Source organism: Festucalex cinctus, chromosome 14, assembly GCF_051991245.1.
Source record: "Festucalex cinctus isolate MCC-2025b chromosome 14, RoL_Fcin_1.0, whole genome shotgun sequence".
Taxonomy (NCBI): Eukaryota; Metazoa; Chordata; class Actinopteri; order Syngnathiformes; family Syngnathidae; genus Festucalex; species Festucalex cinctus.
Window position 1 is genome coordinate 17,844,769 of NC_135424.1, and position 25,620 is coordinate 17,870,388.

Sequence of the window (25,620 nt, forward strand, 5' to 3'; positions counted from 1 at the left end):
GTATTTTTTTAAATAACCATGTATATGCTTTTTTTTGAACGACCATGTATAAGGCGTTTTGTTTTTTTGTTTTTTTAAATGACCATTTATAGTAAGCCGTTCTTTTTAAACGACCATGTATAGAAAGACGTTTTTTTTTAACAACCATGTATAGTAAGGCGTTTTTTGTTTGTTTGTTTGTTTTTTAACAACCTAATATAGTAAGGCGTTTTTTGTTCTTAGTTTTTAAATGACCGTTTTTTTGTTTTTGTTTTTTTGCTTTTTTTGTTTTGTTTTTGTTTGTTTTTCCAAAAATGACCATGTATAGTAAGGCATTTATTTATGACCATGTATAGTAAGGCTTTTGTTTGTTTGTTTGTTTTTTATGTTTTTTTTTTTTGTTTTGTTTTTTAAAAGATTTATAGTAAGGCTTTTTTTTAAAAAAAACGACCATGTATAGTAAGGCATTTATTTACAACCATGTATAGTAAGGCTTCTTTTTTTTTTCTTTTTTTTCAGTGTTGAATAGTAAGGCGTTTTTTTTTTTTTTTTGTTTTTCCCCAAAAATGACCATGTATAGTAAGGCATTTATTTACAACCATCTAGTAAGGTGTTGTTTTTTTTCATCGACCATGTATAATTTTTTTTTTTTTTTTTTTTTTTTTTTAATTAAACGCCATGTATAGTTAGGAGGTTTTTTTTGGTTTGTTTTTGTTGGGATTTTTTTTTCCAAAAATGACCATGTATAGTATAGCTTTTTTTGTTTTTTTTAAGGCCTTATAGTAAGGCTTTTTTTTTGTTCAATTTTGTATAATAAGGCGGGGTTTTTTTGTTTGTTTTTTCAATCGACCATGTATAGAAAGGGTTTTTGTTTTTTTAACATTTAAATGACCGTGTATAGTTAGCCGTTTTTTTTTTGTTTTGTTTTGTTTGTTTTTCCAAAAATGCCCATGTATAGTAAGGCATTTATTTACGACCACGTATAGTAAGGCTTTTTTTTGTTTTTGTTTTCAATTTTGTATAGTAACGCGTTTTTTTTCAGTCGACCATGTATAGAAAGTTGTTTTTAAAAAAAAACAAAAAAAAACATTTAAATGACCATGTATCGTTAGGCGTTTTTTTTGTTTTTGTTTGTTTGTTTTTTTCCAAAAATTACCATGTACAGTAAGGCATTTATTTACGACCATGTATAGTAAGGCTTTTTTTTTTTTTTTTTTTTAATTTTGTATAGAAAGGTGTTTTTGTCTTTTTTTGTTTTTTTAAATCGACCATGTACGTATAGAAAGTTTTTTTTGTTTGTTTTTTTAAACAATTAAATGACCATGTATAATTAGGCGGGGATTTTTTTAATCGACCATACATTTTAAGGTGTTTGTTTTTTTTTGTTTTTTTTTTAAACAACCACATATAGTAAGGCGCTGTTTTTTTTTTATACAGCCAAGACGTTTTTTTATATTTAACGACCATAAGGCATTTTTTTTTACGACCATGGCTTTTTTTTAAATCAATTTTGTATAGTAAGGTGTTTTTTTCTATATATAGAAAGGTTTTTTTTTTCTTCGAATATGACCATGTATAGTAAGGCATTTAAAAAAAAAAAAAGATTATGTATAGTAAGGCATTTTTTTTTGTTTTGTTTTTAAACAACCATGTATAGTTAAGTGTTTTCTTTTCTAACGACCATGTATAGTAAGACGTTTTTCTGTTTTTTTTAACTGCCACATAGAATAAGGCCTTTTTTTTTTTTTTTTTTTTTTTTTTTTAAACAGCCATGTATGCAAGGCGTTGTTTTTTTTTGTTTTTTATTAAACGACCATGTATAGTTAGGTGTTTTTTGTTTTTCCAACGACCATGTAAGGCGTTTTTTTTTTTTTTTTTTTCCCAAAATCGGCCATGTATGGTAAGGCTTTTTTTTTTTTTTTTTTTTATGGCCATGTATATATAGTAAGATGTTTCCTTTTTTTTAAAAAATTTTTTTATTTTTAACTGCCACATATAGTAAGGCCTTTTATTTTTTTAAACAACCGGCGTTTTTTTTTTTTTTTTTTTTTTAACGACCATGCATGTAAGGCGTTTTTTTTTTTTTTTTTTTTTAAATGACCATATATAGTTAGGTGTTTTTTTTTTGTTTGTTTTTTCTAACGACCATGTATATATAATAAGGCCTTTTTTTTTCTTAGTTTTTCCAAAAACGGCCATATATAGTAAGGTGGGGTTTTTTTTGTTTTGTTTTTTTTATAAATTGCCACATATAGTCAACCGTTTTTTTTTTTTTTTTTTTTTTTTTTTTTTAACGATCATGTATCGAAAAACACTTTTTTGACGACTATGTATAGTAAGGCGTTTTTTTGTTTTTTTTTTAAATGGCCATGTATAGTAAGGCTGTTTTCCGACAATTTATAGTAAGGTGGGGATTTTTTTTAATCGACCATACATTTTAAGGTGACCATGGCGTTTTTTTTGTTTTTTACGACCACGTATAGTAAGGCGTTTTTTTTTAATTAAACAACCATAAGGGATTTTTTTTTACGACCATGTATAGTAAGGTTTTTTTGGTTTTTTTATCAATTTTGTATAGTAAGGTGTTTTTTTTTTTCAACCACTATGTATAGAAAGGGTTTTTTTTTTCCAACGAAAATGACCATGTATAGTAAGGCATTTTTTTTATTTTTTTTTTTTATTTACAATGTATAGTTAGGTGGGGTTTTTTTTTTCTTCTAACAACCATGTATAAGTACCATGTATAGTAAAGCGTTTTTTTTTTTTCAAAAACGACCATGTATAGTAAGGCGTATGTTTTTTAATGACCATGTATAGTAGTAAGACGTTACTTTTTTTTTCTTTTTTAACTTCCACATAAGGCCTTTTCTTTTAAATCGACTTTTTTTTTTTTAAGACCATGCATGAAAGGCTTTTTTTTTTACAAAAAAAAACGCGTTTTTTTGTTGTTTTTTTTAACATGACCATGTAGAGTAAGACTTTTTTTTTTAAACAACCATTTTTTTCCCAAAGACTATGTATAGAAAGCTGTTTTTTTAAAGGCATTTTTCTTTAAAATGACCATGTGTAGTAAGGCGTTTAACAACTGGCGCAAGCATATTTGGGTTGACTTCTCCTTTAAACAGGGGTGTGGACTTTTCATATATTTGGCAAACAGCTATCTGTTCCCTCCACATTTTTTAATGTTTAACTTCACTTACTTTAATGAAAAATTTTAAATCTTACTACAACCTTGTCTGAGTGCCAAACATTTTGAGAACAGTTTACGTGTGGGATAAATTTACATTATATTCAGTAGGAAATGTGTTAATTTAGTTATTCGTTTAAAAAATGCTGTAAATTGTTACATTTCATACATGGATCTTTTGTTAATAGACAAATTAGACTTAGACTTGACTGACTTATACTGGCAAAATTATCGGTAATCAGTTTCATGTGCATTTAATAGAGTACAGCAGTGTTGCTTAGGTGACTGTATCTTTAATATACTGTATTTACTGTACACAGAAATTTTAGAAGTTTTTATAACAATTAAAAAAAAAAAAAAGAATTAGCTTTATTACCAACTGTACATACACACGTGCAAAGGCACACTTCATTTCTAAGGTATATTACAAGCCAAAAATGTACAATGCTTTTCCAGTAGAAAGTAAGACTATAAAATATTTAAAGCAATTTAAAAGGAACCTTGAAAGCAGAAGATGCTGCTCAACGGGTGCCTGTTTGTTTTTGTGACTACTGTGAGTTTTGCTCCAAAACAGAACTATTACCAGGAGGTTGGAGTCATGATGCAGCAGGTGGGTGGAAATGATATATCTACTACCGGTATGTATGTATGTATTTAAAAAAAAAATTAAAAAAAATTAAAAAAAAAAATTAAAAAATTTTTTTTTAAAAAAAATCCTAAAATTTTCATTTGATTTTGGGGGAAAGAATGTATCTACACCCACTAGTCAATTTCTTAGTCACACCGCAATGAGAAAGTCTTAAACTAGAAGGAAAGTGGATTTGACTTTTTGTTTTCCATTGTATGGATTAACTGATGCTGCAAAACATTTTGATGTTTTGCTGCAGCATTGTTTGCTTGACAAGGTGTATCAAATTGAAAAGCAAGTGTGATGAGAATTTATAACTCCACTAAAAACAACAGCTCAGCTCATCATAACAGAAGTCTCAGAAGGGAAGTGACATAAAAGCTGCACAATGAGGAGACCACAGAAACAATCCTCAAAAAGCTGAAGTGGTTTGAATCAGAGAATGAGTTTCTGAGAGCACCAAACACATACTACTGGGGCTTGTTTTTTTTTTAAAAAGATGAGGGAAAAAAGTTTTTAAAAGAACATAATTATTACGAGTAGCTGTCTTTTGAGCTCCTGCACCCGTTGTCATAGTCCGAGTCCCGCCGGTGTCGGTAGCGTTCTTTGTGGCGGCCGCTGTAGTCGTCACTGTAATACCGCTCTTTCCGCCTCTCGCCGTGGCGGTCCTCCGAGTGTCTGTGGTGCCTGTTCCTGTGCTTGTCGTCGTGGTCGTGCTTCCTGCTGCGCTCTTTGCCGTGGTGCCTGCTCTTCTTCTCGTGGTGCGAGTCTCTGCGTTGGCCGTGCCTCCCGTGGTACTCCCTCTCCTCGCTGGACCTCTGCTTCTCCTCCCACGGGTGACAGTAAGTATAGATCACCTCCTGGGCTTCCTCAATCTCTTGCGTTGGAGGTTGATCGGCCGCTTGCGGGGGAGTTTGGTGGTCCGCTGCGAGCGCGGCGCTCTCCTGGGCCTCCGGCGTGGTGTGGTTCTGATCCTGGACGATTGGGTTGTGGAAAGAGTTGGGGACAGATGGGTCGTGGTCGCTGCCTGGTACCTGAGGTTGCTGCTGCGACTGGTGGACAGGCGTGGCACTGTTGCATTCTGGGAGAGCTGGCGTCATCCTCATGTCTTGTACTGCAGAAGCCCTCAGCTGGACTCCAGCAGGATCGGCACGCTCGCTGGGGACAGACTGACTGGCAGGCTCTTTGAGTTTGTGTTTGGCCTGAGAGATCTGGAGAAAGCCTTGATGAAATGTTGTCACCGGGCTGGTTTTACTGTTACTCAATACAGGAGCTTGCTTAGCCTCAACAACAGGGCTCGGTTCACTGGCTTTGTTTTCCGGCACACTTGAATATGTCGAAATCTTTTTCAAGATCCCACTTAGAGGTTTGGAGGTATTTGTGTGCTCTGGCGCGGTCGTCTGCGATCCCGACGTTCCCGGGAGAAGAGCGGCGTTGTCTTTCTTGGGGGTATCACCGCTGCTTGTTTCGCTCTCTTTTTGAAGCGTGGCCAAGAAAGCTTCCGTGGAAACATCTGGAGGTTTATCCCTCAGGGAAACTGGAGGAGCTCGGGGTGCCGCCTCGCCGTCTTTTTCCACCGATGTGTTCGCAGCCTCCGTCTGCGGTTCGGCTTGGACGGTTTTGACTTCTTTTTTCTTGATGACAAAGCGTTCTCGAGGGGCGGCGGCGACGGCAGCAGCTGGACCCTTGGAGCCCCCGCTGGTTGGCGCCGCCACTTTCAGCGCAGGTTTGGCTTTGTGAGGCTTTTCTCCGAAATCTGGCAAAGGCGGAAATTCTCCACCCCAGCCCAGTAGCACGCCTGGAAGAAAACGCAGCGGCTTGTGGGATTCCTGACTGTTGTTCCCCGCAGCAGATGGTTCTTCAAAAGACTGTGTGATGGGTTCTTCTTCGGCCTCTGTCGCCTCGAGTAGTTTATCCTTCTCACTTTTATTGGGAGTAGTCAAGGAGGCCAGGAAGAGCTTCTCATCTTCTTCTTCCGTGGGAGTTTCTTGGACAGAAACTGGGACGGGCTTGACTTCAGGAGACATCCTTTTGGTCTCATTGACGTCAACGGGAATATAATCTCTTTTCGGCCTCTGACGAATTATAAGACCCAAGAGAAGGTTTCCTCGGTTGTTTTCCAGACCTGCCAAATGACATGACAATTACATTTTACATCACGAGAATGACTTCTCTTCGCGTAGAGGAATCAGCTCGTTTTGGTCACCTGGTCCATCAAAAGGCACAAGCTGATGCGGCACTTTTTCACAAGCACCCAAAGGAATGAGATACATGTCCTTCACTTGTTTGCGGTTGTTTGACACCACGCCAAAACGCTTTCTGCTGCTGAAGTAAGCGTAAAGCAGAGTGTAGGAAATCTCGTCTTCCTCAGTTACAGGGGAGAAGCGGATCAGGCACACTTCCTTTATGTAGAAAAAGGAAAAACAAACAAAAGCAACGTTAGATGTCACGTAAAGCCTCAACATTCCAGTTAAGAAGTCAAAATATTACTTTAGTTCCTGTAGCACGGATCTTTTCCAAGTAGTCCCACACAGTCTGCGGACTTATCCTTCCGCCAACCTGAATGCTGTCAGGAAGATCCTATCAAAGAAAAAGAAAAATAGATATAGAATTTGCCTTCTATACTTTCTGTCTTATGGACAGAAACTTTAGGTTGCCACCACACATTTTCAACTGGATTTAGGTCTGTGTTCTTTTTGAGCCATTCCAAAAGCTTGAATTTCTTTTTGCTTATTTGCATATATGACTGATATGATTACATTCCGAGATAAATCATGCAACTGTATTACAATGTTATTTTTTACTGGAGGATTAAAATTTCAAAAAGTTATACAATAAACTTTTTCCGCTGACTTGTGAATAGTAGAGTGTTGTCAAGAAAAATCTCTTCCTCACCCAATCTTATGTAAATTGGAGCAATTTCAATGGTGGGCAAAGGAGTTGAAATCTTTATGAGAATGTTAATAAGGTGGAGCTGAAACACTAAAGTGTGTCTGTCGGGGGTCGTTAACAAGGCTGTCGTACCTGAGTCAAGCCGTCCAGAATGCCTGACACAGGGAAAGCTTTTGTGACAAGTTTAGCCACATTGTTCATAGTAAGGAACCCTCGCCACAAGGACTTCAGGCTGGAGAGGAACGATGCGTCATCATCTCGGCTAGCTGTATGCTCAGATCTGGGATGGAGAGAGTCGCACTTGAGCCGCCATTCCGACACGAAAGCTGCAGAAGAAGCGTATGCAAAATGACTGCTCACCTTCGCTCGTAACTGCTGTGAGCCTTCTGAAAGCTCTCCTCTAAGACGGTGAGGTGCAGGTCTTCCTCAACAGCGGAGGGCGTCGGTGTGTTCGCCTCCTCGCTTTTGACAGACTGTCGCCTCGCGACTGTTGTAGCAACTTTAACCACTTTGGTGGGTGCCTCTTTCACTGGGGGTGCCATGCGGCCTGAATTGGTCAGAAAAAGTCAGTCACTGAAGCTCTTGATGTATGAGGTCACAACTTGGGCTCAAGTTTGATGTCACCTGTACAGATTTTGCAGTTGAGGTCAAATAAGTGAGACTTGTGTTTGCTGGTGGTGTCTGTCTCAGTTTCGGTGCTTTCTGCGGGTTTCTCCGGCGCAGTCGGAGGTTCTGCTGGCACGTCTGGGACTTTGACTGCTGGTTCAACCTGTGAAGAAATGAGGGGGGGGCCCACAAATGAGTGGCACGTTTACCCGAGAGTCTTAACATGTCAGGTCATGTCCCCTTTCTTACCTCCACCTCCACAGGTTCAGGTACCTTCCTTGGTTCTTCCCTCTCGATCTCAATCTCCCCTTTATGTGTGATCTTGGTGATTGGACGCCGCTCAACCTCTCGTTGCTCTTTTTCAATCATTTCAATTGTCTGTGGAAAAATAACCGGCCATTCAAAGCATCCCATCACTCAACACAACTATTTATAGAGCACTTGGAAAAAACAAAACAAAACAAAAACACTGCTGTTTTCTTAAGATGGAACCCAGGGGCAGCAGTTACAATAAAAACAGCAGAGGCCCCAGAATTGAACCCTGTGGAACACCATACGTTCAGTTATACATGCAAACTGCATGCATTGGTCTAAACTAGGGGTGGGCGATATGGTAAAAATACTATATCTCGATTTTATCACGATTCTTTTTTTTTTATTTTTTTTTTTAACATATTTTTAAGACTAATCTTCACATTTCTGAGCATTTTTGTAAAATTTAGAACATATTTAAAATGTATATAAAACCCTAAAAGAAAAAAAAAACATCTTAAGCCAACTAAGCTTCTGAACAGGTTTCAATTGAAATAGTGCAATTTTTATTAAATAGTGCAATGAATGTAAACATAAATGGTAATGAACAGCCTCGGTTACTTTAGTTACAGTGCCAACGGTGTATGAACAGCACTTAACACCACAATAGAAATTTTTCCTCAAACTATCGACAAAAACAGTTTGCAATGAGTTCGCAAAGTAAATAAAACAGAATTGAAAAGTAGAAAACTGTTTACGACAGCGTTTGCTCGTCCGTGCTTCCGCGTAGTTTACAAATAATCGTAGGTGCGCATGTGGGCAATGTGGATTGTGGACGTGTCGCAGCGCGGGGAGAGTTGCGTACTCGTCGGCTGTCGGTGTCGCAGCGAGAGTTGCGCAACCATCGGCTGTCAGGGTTCCGAGGTGGCCGGGCCGCATCCCCGCACCGGCCGCGGCCCCAGGCCGGGAGGGAGCGCAAATCGAGCCGGCCAGCCCGCCTCCCCGCGGCTCCGGGCCGCCGCGGCCGGCTGGGCGGAGCTCCTGCGAGCGTCCGACTCCATCCACGGCCGCCTCTCGTTCGAATGTCATTTGCTTTGGGGAGTCGTGTGAACCTCACGGATGCATCGTGCTTCAGGTGGAGTGACTTTTTTTTTTTTCATTAGCATGCTGACTAGAGGAGTGGAGTAAGTTTGTGTGAGTGAGTGGAAAAAAAAAAAAAAAAAAAGACCACACGGATGCATCAAGCATAAACCAAGCTTGAGCCCACATAAAGTTGAACTGTATAAAATGTGCCCTACAGACGATCTTGTCGATCTTTCAGCTTTATGAGATCGTCAACACTTAACGATCCTTAACGATCTAATATCGTCATATTGCCCACCCCTAATCTAAACACTTTCTTTTTTTGCTCAACATAGGATGGAAGGGAATACTGCAGCCACATGTCGACTACTGAGCGCACCAAATTCCCTTCAGCACAGATATCATGGCCAGCCGAGATGTATCATCACGAATCATATGAGTCATGTATGTGTGTTGACCTCCACCTGAACTCCCGAGACTGACTGACCAAACCACTGGCATTCGATCGAAACCAGCTTAAGAACCACTGTGAGAGCGTCTTGATGGTTATCAAATTTAGATGACAACACATGAATGTTGAGTATTACTCACATGTCGGTTCTCTCTTTGCCGCCAAGCAGCCAGTTCCTTGGAAGCCAGTTCCTCGGGACTCATTCGGATTAGATGAGCAGGAGATGTTTCTCCCTTCAGAACCTTGCTAAAGAGAACCTGAGTAGTAGGACAAAAGCAGATTGTTTAAATAAATTGTACTAAAACTGATATGTTTGTACTCATTTGGAGACATTTCCAACTATACTTACATTATTTTTAGTATCTTTGAGGTTAAACATCAAGCTTCGATACTTATTCTTGTATTTGTTATCGGTATCTTTATACATGTGGAAAAGTTCTCTCTCAATCTTCTTGGCAACTTCTGGAGCTTTCTCCACCGGGACATTCAAATCAGACTCCTTCAACCTAAAATGAGAGCGTCGCACATTCAGCACCTTTACAAAACTGTTTTTCAAAAGCTGTTCGATGAAGAGGCTGTGTCATGTAAATTTACACAACTTTCGTACCTCTGAACGAGGATATCTTTCAGAGAATCACGCACGCTGCGTCTGATCTCTTCGATAGATGCAGGCTTTTTAGAAGTGGAAGATGCACTTTTACTTTTTGCCTCAAGTTTCAGCTGAGTGCCTGTGAGGACAGAACAAATACCAAGGAAGTTTGCAAGGGAGAGAAAAAAAAGGAACGTTTTTCCTCAGTATTGAAAGTTCAAACATTCCCAAATATATTTTCTGTTGGTGTACAACATTGAAATTCAACTGTGAAAATGGACATAAAAGGACATACACAAAATGTGAACAATTCTCATTCATATGCATACGTTCAGTCTTTAAGAGTTAAGAAGTAAAATATGATATCTGACATATTTCATTCAATCAGGCCACTGACTCGCGTCAACATATTCACGGAATTTTCTTATTAAAGCATTGTGGCAAATACCTGTTTTGTGATGAGTTTCTTTGACATCTGCAGATAATCTTCTACCTTGTTCCTATTTTAGAAGAGAGGAACTACAAATTACTTCAGGAACATTTTAACATTCATATTACTTACTAAAACTTGAAAAATAAATTAACATGGAAAAATACAAGCAACAATAATAAAATTGGAAGGTTTGGCCCCGAGGTTTATGTTCTACTAAGTGCTCCTACGTTAATTCTAGTTCATTAAAAGTTGTTTTTGCAATTTGCAGAGGTGTAGAATGGCACATCATTATGCTAAAATATATTTCTCAGGGCAATAAATTGATCACAACTGGATTGTTCCAGAATCCAGTTGCAATCAATTCAATTCCGAGAATGAAATTACTTGGATTAATGAGAATATTCAAAGACATAAAACAAATGTTTATTTTTTTCCCCATATATGATGGTTACCTAAAGAGTCTACACAGTTTTACACCACTGTAAACGACAACCACAACGAAAAACTGTTTAAAACCACTCCAACGGTGTCAAACAAAAATATCACTCTAGTAGCTGAATTTCTCATTATACTGTGCAGGTGCACCAGTGGGTGTATTTTTGTGCAATGCAATGGGTGATTGTAGTGTATGTCTAATCCTTATGAGAAGCTGCAAATATTGGCGAGTACACGGAGCTACATTAAGCATACACCCCATGTGCAAGCCATCAGTGTCCAGGGAAAGTAATAGCAAGAATAGACAACAAACCCTTGTGTAGTGGACAGACTGGCTATGATTAATATCAGAGCATCACTTAGCTGGGGAACACACATAGCGGAACATCCTTTGTGATTAAAGATACACTTTTGTTAAACAACTTAAGAAAAATGCTCTAAGACTAACCTTCTTTAAAGGTCGGACCCCACCAGATGCGAGTTCCTCAGAAGCTCCTGCCTTGGGTTTGGGAGCCTGCTTCAGAGCAGGGGCCTCGGTCTTTATTGCGGCTGCAGGTATAGCAGGGGTTTCGGGCTCCACCTTTTTGCTCTCCTCCTCACAGCACTTCAAGCACACGTACATCTGGTCCTCCTCCTCCATCTCGCGTACTTTGAGCAGGTCGAGACCGACGCAGTCACCATGGAACCACTCATCGCAGCGGCCGCAGCCTACCATGAACCTGGAAGGGGGGAAAGCCATTCAATGTAATAATTCTTAATGCAATTTATTGTCCTAAAAAGTTAATCTTTTTTTTTTTTTTTTACTCCTATCACATCTACAATAAAACTAAAGACTCTTGTATACATCAGTCATATAAAACAACTTTTACTTTTTTTTTTTTTTTTTACTACACAATACTTACCATGGTGTTATACACACAATGCAGTGAATGCACTATTTTTTAAAACAAAAACTAATACTATATATATAATATTAAAATTAAGCATTTTATTTGAAGAAATTTTTTTTTTCAAAACATCTAACAAAGCATCCCTGAAAATGAATTCAAACTATATTTGAAAAACAAAACTCAAAATTAAATAAAAACTAATGAAAATTCTTAAATTATAGTAACTGGCAGCCTGGCACAATTGGGTCCATATTTTGCACTTGTTGCTCATTTAGAGAAAAGGAAGTCACCTGGTTCCTTTTCATAATGGTCTTGCCAAACTTTGAAATATATGTGCAGTAATAAAATCATGACATTATGCTATTCACAATGATTTCTATTTCTATTTGTGTTATGAGCTGAATAAGTTCGTGAAATCATGACATTTTACCAGTCAATATACAAACCAAATTTATAAAAAGAGAAAGTGAGTACAAATTAAGAGGAACAGACAAACCATAATATAGAACAAAACAAAAAGAATTATGTATTTCAACTCGGGCTGCACAATATATCGAAACATATCGATATTGCAATATTAGCCCATGCAATATGCATACTAAAACATCAGTTTTTCCATTCCTGGATGAACAAATTGCAGATTATATCAAGGCTATATTAAATATAAAAAAAAAAAAAAACGTATCGGTTATCGGTATCGGCCATACAAAGCAGGAAATTATCGGTTATCGGTTGAAATTTTTCATATCGTGCATCACTAATTGTTACACTGAAAGTGTCTTGACCGCTCACTGTCATTCATTTTGTGTTGATTTTGTGTGTTGATCAGGGGCAGACAAAACAAGTTTTACTTTTTTCTGTTCCCTTTCATTTCTTTTACTTTAAAGACTGAAATAAAATTTTAATGGATACAAAGTTTGAGAACTATTTATCGGAGAGAAGACTTACATGTTGTTGTGGTGTTTCTTGCACTGACCACAGCAGTTGTTTCCATCCCACACCGACTCGCTGTTGGCAGGTTCCTCCTGCTGCTGTTGCACCTGTTGCTCAACGTTTTCTTTCTTAATAGCCGGAGCGTTGTCAGGGATAAACAGCTGCGGCTCATCCACAGAGATGTTCCTCGTTTTACTTCTTTGCTTTTGTAGGATCTTTCCAGGCTTCTTCATTTTAAGCTTCTCCTGCACTCCTTCTTCTGGTGTTTTGGAGGAATGACCCGGACGGGTGACGTGTGAAGAGTTTGAAGCGTCTGCTTTCAAGGTGTTGAGGGTATGAGACTGTTTGGTTGGACTGTGTTGATCAACTACTCGGCTGCCACTAGATGGCATCTTCTTCACTGGCGAGCTGGGCTTCACTTTGGGATCACCTGTTTGCATCTTTGGATATTTAGGAGCATGCTCAGCTAGGGTGATTTCAGCCCGTCTTTTTAAATGTTCGCTGCTTCTTTTCTCTTTCAGAGACTTCATTTTGTGAAGGTCATCTCTTTGGACCACTTTGGATGGTACATTTTGGGAAACCGTAGCTCCTTTCGTCATGTTGCTTTGTTCACTTGTAAGCATACCTTTCTTACTGGAATTAAGTGGTTGCTTAGATTGGAGCTGTTTTTTGGCTAAAATTGGTTTCTTTTCTTTACTGTCGATCTTGTTACTTGCAGCGGTCCCGTTGCTAGGTGGCGATTTAAAGGCAGATTTTCTGTCATTGACAGGTTTTTTCTTTCTCACAAGAGTCTGATTGTCATCTTTAGTGCACCTTTTCATTTCTGTCCCATTAGCCGCCTGGACGTCGTTGGGGTTCACATATGGGCCCAAACCAAGTGGTGTATCATCAACACATATCTTCTCAGTTATAATCTGGTCTGCAACTTTCTCAGGTACAGGAGGACCCTGTGCAGAGACGCCATCATCTGGCAACATGGCAAACCCAATATCCGCACCATATGAAAAACTACTGTCAAAGTTGGCTTCAGTGTTATGGAGATAGGACGGTCCAGGAAGAAGTTCAATTTTGAATCCTCCAATTGTGACAGTCAGTCGTTTCAACACAACAGATGGTCTTAACCATAATGCACCTTCAATATCATTGATATTGATGCGTCCACCCAGAGTTAGTTCTTTCTTTAGTTCTACGCCTTTAACTCCTTTCTTGATCAGAAACGACTTCTGTAGCCTGTTGGAAGGTTTCTTCCCTGGTCGTCCTCTGGGAACAGCGTCTGTGGAAATCTTAGCAGGCTTTGGCCCATCACTGGATTCAGTATCTAGAAGCCAAATTACACGTCACTCCATCTCTCTTGATTTGCTGAAATACAGCATGTGGAAAAATACATCCATCTTACCTATCTCCAGATTACATGGACGCTTCCTGGGTCTGGCTACAGGTTTCTTGATCTGGACTGAATTGGATTCTGTTACCGCCAGGTCACCGCTGATGCCTGTGGATGTGGCACCCCCACTGATTTCTGCCAAAAAAAAAAAAAAAAAAAGTTTGTGTAAACGGCAGTGTAGAAGTAAAAATAAAGCAAAGTGGACGCCTTCATCACCATCACATATTTAGGACTTCAGTTAAATGCTTCACTGCTGTTTGAAATGTGTATTGCCTGGGCAGGGTCTTGACTTAGAGCACATAAGGTTTGAAACTGTGTGATATAAAATGTTATTTAAAAAATTATAATAAAATACAAAGAATAATAAATGGGACCGTGTACCTGCTGAACCTGAAATTTGAAAAGTGGAATCCTCATGATCCAGCAGGTTGAACTGAGAAGTTGCACATCCAAACATTGGATCTTTGTCACTCAACATGTTCTTGAGCGAATCTTCAAGGCAGAGTCCTGGCCCAAACTCATTACTGGCTTCACATTCCAGATTTTGACCTATGACAAGGGTGTCGTCCAACTGGTCACTGGGTAGTAAAACGTTAAAAGTGTCCACAATATCCATGAATGCCGCTACCTTCCTGCATGGGGAAAATACAGGTAAAAGCAACATTTAGATGACAGACATGATGACAACTACACGTGCACATCATCAAAGCATCATAATTATTAAGTCCGCAACTGAACCTAAGAGTTTACGTAAACATTTGGGGGGCGGGGGTTAAGTATGTGACAAAATACAATTCAATGTCCATCGGTACTGCACGTTACTTTCCTATATTACCAGTTATCAACTAGCGAAGCTGTTTACTTTGGTCAACAATGTTTTTGCTTCAAATGGCGGAGGCCCACGAACAAGTTAGAAGGTACAGTCAGTATCGGTAAGACATTTTAAACTCCGACCAGTACCAAATGCAAATTGTTCATTCAAGTTTTAGCGTGTCCACAAGTTGCAGCAAGCCAGTTCGGATGCACTAAGTGTGTTAATTCCGACCAAAGGGTGGCTATTGGACAAGCATTACGGTGTATTACTATTTTTAATTGAAAACTAACATAAAATTTTAGTTACCTTAACTATTTTCCCAAACAGACTAAAAATAAGTTGCATGTTAGTTAGCACGCGTTGCTAATATCTATTTGCAGCCATTGCTCATATCCGTTAGCAAGCTAACGATGATGACCTGTAGAGGAAGTTTGGTTATTCCTCCTTTAAATATACGTGTATCCCTGCGACCGTGCCATACCTACATGGCAAATCAGCCTGGTTGTTCTAAAGATAATATTATAACGTGTACGGCATGTAAACGTCAAACGCGAGTCAAAATATGTCAGACATGCTAACTAGGTCGTGCTAGCAAAGGCCTAGGATTGTTTGTAGCCTGACCGCAGCTAACAGGCGTTGCGAGAACACGCCCACGAGCATCGAGTTCACTTTTGGCTCACTGCACACTACAGTTCAACATGTGAGCGTTTATACGTGGAGGCTTACCTCTGTCTGACTGCAATGATGTGTCCAGTTCGTGTAGGTTACATAGTAACGCGGCTGGCTCCTTGCCTGCCTGCCTCCACTCACTTCCTCTCCTCTACAGCTAAGCCGTCATTCGTCCCGCTGCTGCAAAGCTCCTGACGGCAAGCGCTGCCAGTCACGTGGTTTCTGTTTACAGCAGGTAGCTTAGCAGCTGCGGACAGGAGGTAATTTCGCATAAAACAAACAAACAAACAACAACAAAAAAGTTCTACAGTAATTTTGTTTTTGGACTATTTTATTTTCAGTTTAGCGATACCAACATAAAAACCGTATATTGTATACGACGTAAACCAAAATTCAAAAGCATAATTTAACCAGAAAACGAAGTCCAATTGAATTTTTTTTAAAGATCTGGCCACACGTCATAACAACTCAACTTTATTTGTATAGTGCTTTCAAACAGTCTGAGCTGTCACAAAGCGCTTTACAGAAACACACAACAACAACAAAACATAACATAATAACACACCAATACAATCACAACAAATCAACATTCTTCCACTCCTACAGACGCTTTGATGTTTGAAGCAGTTATAGATGAAAGAGGACAGAAATCAGTCTCCTTTCAGCAGTTGATCAGAGACGTGAGCTCAACATGCATGACGTCACCACGTTTGCAGTGCTGCACTCTCCATGTAGCAAATGAACCAACAACAGAGTAATGGGTAAATCTCAGAGCTGCATCATGGTGTGGCAGGTAGGCTGGGGCAATGGAACAAGTACATCTAAAAATGTCAACAATTATGACACCCTATAAAAGAAACCAATTTTGAGCTTGAGTTACTTGACCAAAGCACTGACATGATATTTAAAATCAAGATTATTGTGCAGCCAAGAAACTCAATATGAGTATAGGCTACCTTCAAGAGTAGAAAATTGAATTAACCTCGATGGAACAAATACATGGGTGACATTAAGTTTTACAACCATTCAATAATAAGTTGGAATCAATGAGAGCACACTGCAAGTCAACAAAATGTGAAACTGCAAATTTGAAACAAAAGCCTCAAGAGAAGAAACATTGTATCACATGCATACACAATATACGTATGTGGATGTTAGATTTTGTTGTTGTTGTTTTGTCCAATCAGATTTCAGGGTTTGTGTGCTGCCATGTAAATCTAATCTGAGCTTTCAAAATCAGTAGTGCTTGCTGATGGAACATGTAATTTAGTGCTTGTTTTTTGGGATTTTGGAAAAAGATAAAGATCACAATACATCATGCGCAAGGCCATAAATCTTGAAACTTTATTTTTATTTTTTAAGTAATCCAAAAAGCTTCGACTTTACAGATTTCTAGGCAGCATTCCATCTTTTGCAGTATTTCATACACAAACATTGCTCTTTCATGAATTTAACCACATGAAGTCAATTAAATGAAGTAAATTAGGACAAATGCTCTTTCCGTTTTTCACCAGGCTCTAGTCCATAGTAGAGAACCTCGTTTGCCACAGCTGCCCAAGCCATTCGTTGGGTGGTGAAAGCTGACGCCCACTGACCCTTTGGAGAAACGACGACGACTCCACCGGCGCCACGCACACGCTCGCCCATGTACTGCAGAGCCATGTTTGAAGCCTCTTCCACAGATTTACCTGATGAGTGCGCCAAGAGGAGAAAATAAGTGAAGAATGATGTCATTGCAAAGTGTCAAAAATGTCACGCGTGAATAACCTTGTTCGACATGTGAAAGGATGAGTCTGGCCAGTGTGACTTTAAGGATTGACTCTCCATGGCCAGTACAAGACACTGCGCCACTGAGGTTGTCTGCATATCCCCCACAGCCTTATTTTCAACAGAAAAACACATTAACTATAGTTCACAAAATCTCAAGTTCCAATTTTAAATTATAGGGCACAAACGCCATTTATAAAGAAGTAGAATTAAATCGCACCGATGACAGGACTGTCACCAACTCTGCCAACCATTTTATTTCGGATCCCTCCAGTCGAGGTGGCACAGGCGACATTCCCAGAGCAGTCCACAGCAACAGCACCGACAGTATCATGGGCCCTAGAATGACACTTACAAGGTCACATACTGTACAGTACATGCATTGAATATCAATAGGATTTGACATCTTTAACAAACTGGTAAGAGGTGTTAAAGTTAAAGTCCTACCACTGAGTGTTGAAGTCTTCTTTCACCCCTGTTAGATACTTCTTGTGCTTCTCCCATTCTTTTCTCTGGTAACTGGTCACCAGTTCATCAGTGGGAACTGTGGCCATGCCGATGCTCTGAGCAAACATGTTTGCACCCGTGTCTGTCAACGCGACGTGATCAGTCTGGGGGGTTCCATGACAACAGAGAACAAAAAAAGAAACGGAAAAAAATATTTTTAATAAAACGTTGCTTTAACTGCATTGATTACTGGTGTTCAAATAGGGTAGGGCATGACGTGAAAATCATTACATTTTCGTAGCATAATTTAGTACCACAATTTCACTACTTGACATGTGCCAGCAGAGGGCGCAAGGAATTTAGGCTCAGCAAGTTTCCTCCCTAAAAACGAAAAGACTGTAGAAGAAATAAAAAATAAATCCACCTGATTTTATCACGAAAGATTTGTTTTACGAGTTTTATTAGTATTATGCCATAAAAAAAATAGTGTTGGTAAAATGGGACTTTAGTGGGTTAATTCCCCCTTGCCCCCTTGGCCAAGCTAGCCACATCCCTGAAAATGTGGCTGATTGTGTACCCCAAAGTGGGATTTAACGACATTCTTTTTACTCTAGCCAGGGCCCCTGGGGTGGTTTTGGAAATGTTCCTGGCCCCTGGCTGTGTTTTCAATAGAGGTCGTGAACCCCTGATGGAAGTGCAGATTTTAGACAACAGAGAAAAACAATAAAATGCACCCCGGGAAAGAGTGGGGCTTTAATTTTGGAGTCCTACCAGGATACCAGAGCCTCTCGTCTGGTTTGGTAGTTTTCTTGTTGCTCTCTTTCTTTTCTTTTTTGTTTTCCCTTTTTTTTTATTATGGGTCTTTGGTGTGGATTTGGAAAGTCTCCCTGACCTTCTGTGTCCAAAAATGGCCACGACAACCAGATGGGAACATGGGCAGAATGTATGATTTTGAAGCCACATGTAATTGATTTACAAGTTATCCATCCATCTCTTTTTTTTATGAGGATTGTCATCATCAGGTCCATGGGTGCGCTAGAGCCCTTTTTTTTTTTTTTTTGCTGTAATGCACCCTGGCATGGTTGCCAACCATTCACATTCATACAATGGACAATTTAGCGTCTTTAGTTGACCTAACATGTATGTTTGTGGAATGTGTGATGAAACCTAAGCACTGGAAGAAACCCAGAGGGGAACAAGCACTACGCAGGAAAAGCTGCAACCGGGATTCAAACCGAAAACCTCAGAACTCTGTGGTAGGTGTGCTAACCACAAGACCACCCTGCTGTCCTTCACAAATTTGTCCATATGCCAGTAATAATTATTCCTAGTGTCATAATTTATACCACATTATAGCCTACAAGATGAATTAGGGCTGTGCAATTAATCAAAATTCAATTACAACTTTAAGTTTTTGCCAACATAAATAAATATTAATTTGTTATATTGTTATAAATTATGTATGTGTGGTCCAAAAGGAACTTACATAATTATAGAGTTTCTATTTGTTTTATCCATCCATCCATCCATTTTCTTGACCGCTTATTCCTCACAAGGGTCGCGGGGGCTGCTGGCGCCTATCTCAGCTGGCTCTGGGCAGTAGGCGGGGGACACCCTGGACTGGTTGCCAACCAATCACAGGGCACACAGAGACGAACAACCATCCACACTCACACGCACACCTAGGGACAATTCGGAGCGTCTATTTGTTTTAATTGGTCTTAATATGTTTAAATGCTTAAACATTTTCTTGTTTTGTACACCCCCAAAAAAGAATTGTGATTTCAATTATTGCCAAAATAATCGGGATTATTATTTTTTCCATAATCGAGCAGTCATAAGATGAATTTATGGATGTCAGCACCTTCTCCATCACTGCCCGCGCCAGTGAAACAGGGTTAGCGATGTTTTTCACCGACAACACAGCACCGCAAGCTAGCGTCCTTCCATCCATGATAATGGCGTCCATCTCCACTTCCCCTTCCGCATTTAGAGTTGCTCCATGACCTTTAACGACATCACACGTTTTCCAGCCACATGAACACAACTTCAGATTCAGTCTTGAAGTTACAGCTTATAATAGCAAGAAGTGCTGCACATAATGGAGATGGGGGTGCGGCAGATGTTGCACTTGAAACAGCCAATGAGAAAAGAGCATACTACAGTTAAGTACACCTCAAAAATGGTTGATTCATTGGTTTTCCGCAGCAGATGGCTCCAAAAGCGTCAGCACACAGGCGAGGATTATTGTGCTTACCTGCATTAAATACATCGTTATCTTCCAGGGCCCGTACGGCTGACTCGACAGCATCCATTGCCGCCCCTCCATTTCGCAGCACAGCAAAGCCTTCAGCAGCTGCCGCCTTTACGCCATCAACTGAGGCCTTGGCGAGGTCATCGGGAATGGCCCACGCTCCACCGTGCACAACTATGACTGCTGACATCTTTGAATTCCTACAAAGACATGAGGTCATTGAATTGCTTACCTGTCATGGATGAATGGAAAGTCTTGATTCCACAAGCAAAAGACCACATTAAAATCCACATAACCACTAAATCCACCTCCTCTCTACACGTCTATCTGTAACTGTCAACTGACCTGGCCTGCTCTTAATCTTCTTTGTTGTTCTTCGTCTTCTTCATTCCCATCAACATACCTGTCAGACGTGAGCTGGTTCAATTACGGTTCTATCGTCTGAACACAAAGACCTCTGAGTGTTTATTATGTAACAAGTGAACTTTGCTTCCCCTCTTGTCCCTCCCACTTTCTTTGTGGAAGTTTCCCCACCATACATTTGCTGTCATACATTGGTTGTCTGGCATTTGGATTCTTAATATTCTTAAAGTTCAAACATGAGGATAATGCAAAAATTAAGTTGACTAGGGTTTAACTCAGGGATGGGCAACTCTGGTCCTTGCAGGGCCACTATCCTGGTGATCTGAATCAGGTGTGTTGGAGGTGGGAACACATCTTAAACATGCAGGATAGTAGCTCCTCGAGGACCTGGAGTTGCCAATCCCTGCTGCAGTATATCATGATAAACAGTACGGAATAAATGAAGGCCACAAAGAGGCGCCAAACGTTTTCAAAATATGCAGTAATGTTTTTGGCCACTTGAGGGAGACAGGAATCCACCATAGGATACCGATACCCCGTGAGGGACAACAAAAGTTGACTGCATTTAATTCGTTTCGGGTCCAAACTCGTAACTCATTGTACTGTATATTAAATGAATGTTCCCCATTAAAATTAATTGGAAAGCTATTAATTTGTTCCACCCCGCCAACACCCCTCAAGAAAAAAAAAAAAAAAAAGCATTTTGAATTAGCCTACAGGTTATATATATAGTACACTGTTTTTTAAAGCGCAATAACTAACTGTACATATGAGATACTGTTGTATTGGGCGACCTATACTTTTAGTAAAATACCATTTATAAGTCGGTAAAACTGGTTTACCATGACGCCCATCCATCCATCCATCCATCCATCCATCCATCCATTTACTACCGCTTATCCGAGGTTGGGTCGCGGGGGCAGCAGCTTTAGGAGGGAAACCCAGACTTCCCTCTCCCCAGCCACTTCAACCAGCTCCTCCGGTGGGATCCCAAGGCGTTCCCAGGCCAGCCGAGAGACATAGTCTCTCCAGCATGTCCTGGGTCGTCCCCGGGGCCTCCCGCCAGTAGGACATGCCCGGAACACCTCTCCAGGGAGGCGTCCAGGAGGCATCCGAACCAGATGCCCGAGCCACCTCAGCTGGCTCCTCAACGCGGAGGAGCAGCGGCTCGACTCTGAGTCCCTCCCGGATGACCGAGCTTCTCACCCTATTTCTAAGGGAGAGCCCGGACACCCTGCGGAGGAAACTCATTTCGGCCGCTTGTATCCGGGATCTCGTTCTTTCGGTCACGACCTACAGCTCGTGACCATAGGTGAGGGTTGGAAGGTAGATCGACCGGTAAATCGAGAGCTTCGCCTTTTGGCTCAGCTCTTTCTTCACCACGACAGACCGATACAGAGCACGCATCAGTGCAGACGCTGCACGGATCCGCCTGTCAATCTCCCATCCATCCTACCCTCACTCGTGAACAAGACCCCAAGATACTTGAACTCCTCCACTTGGGGCAGGATCTCATCCCCAACCCGGAGAGGACACGCCACCCTTTTCCGACTGAGGACCATGGTCTCGGATTTGGAGGTGCTGATCCTCATCGCAACCGCTTCACACTCGGCTATGAACCGCTCCAGTCAGAGTTGGAGATCACGGCTTGATGAAGCCAACAGCACCACATCATCTGCAAAGAGCAGTGATGCAATGCTGAGGCCACCAAACCAGAATCCCTCAACACCTCGGCTGCGCCTAGAAATTCTGTCCCTAAAAATTATGATGAACAGAATCGGTGACAAAGGGCAACCTTGGCAGAGTCCAACCCTCACTGGAAACAAATCCAACTTACTGCCGGCAATGCGGACCAGACTGCATGGCAACGATCTGCAAAAAAAAAAAAAAAAAGTAAAAATAAATAAAAACTTGTAAACAAACCTCCCATGCAAAAAAAAAAAGAATACTATTTAATTAATATAATAATAATGATAATGATAATGATAATGATAATAATAATAATAATAATAATAATAATAATAATAATAATAATAATAATAATAATAATAATAATAAACAAACCTTTCCAGTTGAGAAGGGCAAATGTTTGGCTTGAATGATGATTTTAGCTTTCTCTACCGCTGTAGTTTGAATGTCTTTACTTGAAAGTAAGAAGCTATCCAGCCCACCCAACCAGTACAGCTACTGTGATTTAACTTTTTTATCAGGCCATCATGCCATGCACGAGTTAACAAAAGTTAAGTCAATGTCAAACCTTGAATGTTGATATTTTTCACTCATTCGCAGTGCTTTAAGTGGGCCGGGAACGCACCGGTACGAAGCTCCAGCACTTCTAAAAATCTCACTTGAGCGTTCAGGTACTTCTCAACATGCAAAGAACGTACTATCAACCCAAAAGCTGTTGCGGCCAGCGCCGCTCATCCACGGACTTACATATAGTATGGAAGTCCTGCGCTCATCACATTAACGTGCACGCATACGCCAGAACTTTTACAGATCTCTGCCTACATCATTCATGTCGGCCGCTGTAAACGTGATGCTAGCGAAACCGAATGCATGTGTTGAACCATCGGTCTTGAGTAAAGAAAATGAAATAAAAACGCTACCATGCTGTCCCAGCTCAAAGCTTCAAAAAGACTACGGTCAGACGGTGGATTCGCAGGCTCTACAACCAAGGACGTAAAAATAAACGGCTGCTCAGGCTGTATCGAGAAATGAAGCATGCGGCGGCCATCTTGCGTTGCCACACCCATCTGACCTACTGTAAGTTGAACACATTATTGAATGTTCCGCTCTGTACTTTCCACGTTATTTTCTTCCTTTATAAGGAAAATACCACTGTGTGTGGCGGACGGTTGTACCAATAAGTATAAAATAAGTGTGGGAGAAGCTCTAAATGCAGATTTCATCAGTAAGAATTACGGATGTTTGATACCACTTTTTTTTTTAGACCGATACCGATACTCAGACCCTCAGTACTCACCGATACCGATACCAACTGCCAATACCAGTAGTACATTTTGACAAATAAAAAAAAAATCACTCAAAGATATTTTTAAACAAATATATTTCCTTTAATTTTGACCCAAAAAAAAAAAAAAACAGCACAGTCACTCTTCAATAGTCTTAACACTCAAAATAAAACACAAAAATGCTCTTTTAGTTTAAGATTCACAATTTTGAAGTATTTCCAAACCGGTGAAGTTTTGGTGAAAAACTGCTGCAAACTAGCGCCAGTTACAGGCAAGGAGGACTCACTTAACGTCTTGCCCCTCTGTCATCGGTCGCTTGTACTCGTCCGCGTCACGAGTACTCGAGTACTCGAAAAAAAGGCTGGTATCGGCCCGATACCGATACCTGGTATCGGTACTCGCCCATCCCTAGTAAGAATATAAATTTTCTCTCATACGGTATATTTTCCGAGTGCTTCTCCGATTGGTTTGCATCATTAGAACCAGTGATCAGAAACATCAACAACGAAATGGAAAGCAAAGCACTTAAGGGAAAGAAAAAAAAACAAAAAACAATGGCTGTGAAATGTAAACCTAACTTCTGAAAGTCCCGACTCACAATACTGAAATAATACTCTGAATGGTTGATGCAAACAATGAAGTTCTTCCTTTGTTCTCATTATCCCATATATGTACATATATATATATATATATATACATGATGATAACTAATTAAACTACCAGTATTTTCTCTTTATCAACGTGTTCTTCGTGCAAGAACAACATGGGGCAAGCCCCCTTGTTATTTTCAATATTCACCTACTGTATGCATGTGGAAGGAGGAGGGGTGTCTGTTCTGCAGCACCCTCCAGTCCCAGCATGTGTCCAATAATGTTCGGAGGGGCGGGGAGCAGCGTGCGGTGCGCACCCTGTGTGAGCGTGAGCTTCTGGCGTGGAGCTGAAGAGGAGGAGAGGCAAGAGCCAGCGGTGAATGAGATGGGCTCACTTCTATGAATCACAAGCCCACCTGCAGGCAAACATCCCGGATACCTTGGAGGACGAAACACATTTTTATTCTCTCTTTTTTCCCCCCTTCTTCGAAGGAATCCTGCATGTGTTCAAGTCTGCAGCTGCCAGCTGCCAACACCAGGAGCAAGGAGCTTCATATCGGACGCCTGCACGAGCTGCCGCGTGCACATGTGTACTGATAGAATGCATCAAAATAATTACTTACCTGAACTGGTAGCTGAGAAAAACACTTTGGAGCCTCAATTTGGGCACGCTTTACGCCTGCTTGCAGAAGGTAAGTCACTCCATCACTCCTTCATGTTTCATATGTTTACTCCCACTAAGTAAGAAAAGTTTATGATGAACTATGGAAAACCTATAGGGCTTCTATCCTAAGACACAGAGTCCAGAACCTCAAACGTGCACAAAAACCGAAATTGTATGTGTTGTCATTTAATCAAAATAAGGTTAATGTTCTCCAGACATATCAGAATGATTTCTAATTAAGATGACACAAAAACATAAGAAAGGCCACATTAACGTGTCCACAAAAATGATACAGTTCCTCTTGACTATTATGCAACCCAAAATGTGAGGTCAACTTTATAACTAGCTCTTTTTTTGCATGCAGAGTAAAATTACGTTTTAAACAAAGCACTCATTTCCTCTTCACAGTGTAAACACAGAGACAGGTGCTTTGCAGTGATTTACTCTGTAAACATGCAGACCAGACGTTTGGGATTCATTAGCATATAGGCATTGTGTCATCTTTATAGCATGCTTACAAGTGGAAAAACAAACAAACAAAAAATTGAAATATTGCAATAACTGGTTCAATATATGATATACTTGCTCCTTTACCTTTTGTTTTGAATGGCTATTAAAGTGGCACAGATAAACTAAGGTAAGTTAATGAATAAATGCTCATATTGAAGGGTCATCTACTCAAATGATTGCAGTCAGGATATTTTGATAAGGAGGGAAGAGGAAAAACATTAAAAAAAATTATCATACCATATAATGTGCATGCAATATACTGTATGTATGCAAATTGCTGTGCATTCATGTGTCATGTTAAATAGACACAATAAACACTCAAGTCAAAGATATGCCGGTGTAGTATAACCCACATGCATACTGTTGATAGGCAACTGTGCGTGTCCTCTGGGAAGCGTTCAGCGTGTTAGGGAATGTGTTGATGAAACACCTGACTGTCCTGCACTCGGCATGCAGATAGGATCACAATTAGGATCATCTGGCCTGCAGTATGCCAGACAACTTTCACAACAGGTGGACTTAAATTTCCACAGACATCATCATTGTTTATCATATTAAGTGCAGGCTTTGTGCTGCATACAAAGATACTGTGTATTTTATTCATGAAGTTGTATGTAACAAACAACAATTGATTACACTGAGTCTGGGTTATTTCTTGTTAACTAACACCGAGAGACTGCAGAGCTCCTTGTAGGCTAAGGATTTGTGACCTGTGAAACATATCCATCCATCCATCCATCTTCTATATAGTGCGTGTCGTCATTAGGGTGAGCTGAGGCCCCTCCCAGCTGACTTTGCTGCTGAGACTAGTTGCCAGCAGGTGAA

At 40.2% G+C, this 25,620-nt stretch overlaps 3 protein-coding genes and 1 long non-coding RNA gene across 15 annotated transcripts in view; 2 read left to right on the forward strand and 2 right to left on the reverse strand.

Annotated features, from left to right (window-relative positions):
- Positions 1 to 3,404: 3,404 nt before the first annotated feature.
- On the reverse strand, positions 3,405 to 15,455 carry phf3 (PHD finger protein 3). The gene is made up of 16 exons (XM_077494920.1): positions 15,283 to 15,455; positions 14,124 to 14,374; positions 13,755 to 13,877; positions 12,374 to 13,676; positions 10,984 to 11,254; positions 10,116 to 10,167; positions 9,686 to 9,806; positions 9,428 to 9,584; positions 9,219 to 9,335; positions 7,542 to 7,670; positions 7,311 to 7,455; positions 7,047 to 7,233; positions 6,819 to 6,966; positions 6,285 to 6,374; positions 6,001 to 6,196; positions 3,405 to 5,919 (listed from the first exon to the last, which is right to left on the reverse strand). Exons 2-16 carry the CDS (start codon positions 14,356 to 14,358, stop codon positions 4,328 to 4,330), a joined length of 4,866 nt encoding a protein of 1,621 aa, XP_077351046.1. The 5' UTR covers positions 14,359 to 14,374; positions 15,283 to 15,455; the 3' UTR covers positions 3,405 to 4,327.
- LOC144001017 (uncharacterized) lies at positions 14,529 to 17,863 on the forward strand. Its single transcript, XR_013278353.1, has 2 exons — positions 14,529 to 14,674; positions 16,740 to 17,863. It is a non-coding gene; the product is annotated as an uncharacterized LOC144001017 (long non-coding RNA).
- Positions 16,548 to 24,068, reverse strand: LOC144001015 (isoaspartyl peptidase/L-asparaginase). Of its 11 annotated transcripts, none has more exons than XM_077494933.1 (9): positions 23,834 to 24,061; positions 21,894 to 21,928; positions 20,039 to 20,096; positions 19,697 to 19,893; positions 19,304 to 19,446; positions 17,440 to 17,603; positions 17,213 to 17,331; positions 16,993 to 17,103; positions 16,548 to 16,913 (listed from the first exon to the last, which is right to left on the reverse strand). In XM_077494933.1, exons 4-9 carry the CDS (start codon positions 19,881 to 19,883, stop codon positions 16,708 to 16,710), a joined length of 930 nt encoding a protein of 309 aa, XP_077351059.1. In that variant the 5' UTR covers positions 19,884 to 19,893; positions 20,039 to 20,096; positions 21,894 to 21,928; positions 23,834 to 24,061; the 3' UTR covers positions 16,548 to 16,707. The 11 variants fall into 11 exon arrangements, with proteins under 11 accessions (XP_077351059.1, XP_077351057.1, XP_077351056.1 ...); XM_077494931.1 differs by lacking the exon at positions 23,834 to 24,061 and adding an exon at positions 22,666 to 22,706; XM_077494930.1 differs by lacking the exon at positions 23,834 to 24,061 and adding an exon at positions 22,314 to 22,620.
- Positions 23,910 to 25,620, forward strand: part of khdrbs2 (KH domain containing, RNA binding, signal transduction associated 2) — a 51,090-nt gene continuing 49,379 nt past the window's right edge. For both annotated transcript variants that reach the window (XM_077494922.1, XM_077494921.1), the window contains exon 1: positions 23,910 to 24,313. In XM_077494922.1, coding sequence (XP_077351048.1) covers positions 24,208 to 24,313 — 106 coding nt within the window. In that variant the 5' untranslated portion in view covers positions 23,910 to 24,207. The remainder of the gene's footprint in view (positions 24,314 to 25,620) is intronic.

Coding starts and splice junctions, on each gene's coding strand:
- LOC144001015 (XM_077494924.1), bottom strand. Junction 19,894..21,893: donor TCTGGTCCGCATTGCCGGCA/GTAAGTTGGATT, acceptor ATGTCTTTGTAG/GAATTCAAAGATGTCAGCAG. Junction 19,447..19,696: donor TAACGATGTATTTAATGCAG/GTAAGCACAATA, acceptor ATGTCGTTAAAG/GTCATGGAGCAACTCTAAAT.
- phf3 (XM_077494920.1), bottom strand. CDS start 14,358: ATGGATATTGTGGACACTTTTAACGTTTTACTACCCAGTGACCAGTTG. Junction 9,336..9,427: donor TCAAAGATACTAAAAATAAT/GTAAGTATAGTT, acceptor CCTACTACTCAG/GTTCTCTTTAGCAAGGTTCT. Junction 7,456..7,541: donor CTGAACCTGTGGAGGTGGAG/GTAAGAAAGGGG, acceptor ATTTCTTCACAG/GTTGAACCAGCAGTCAAAGT.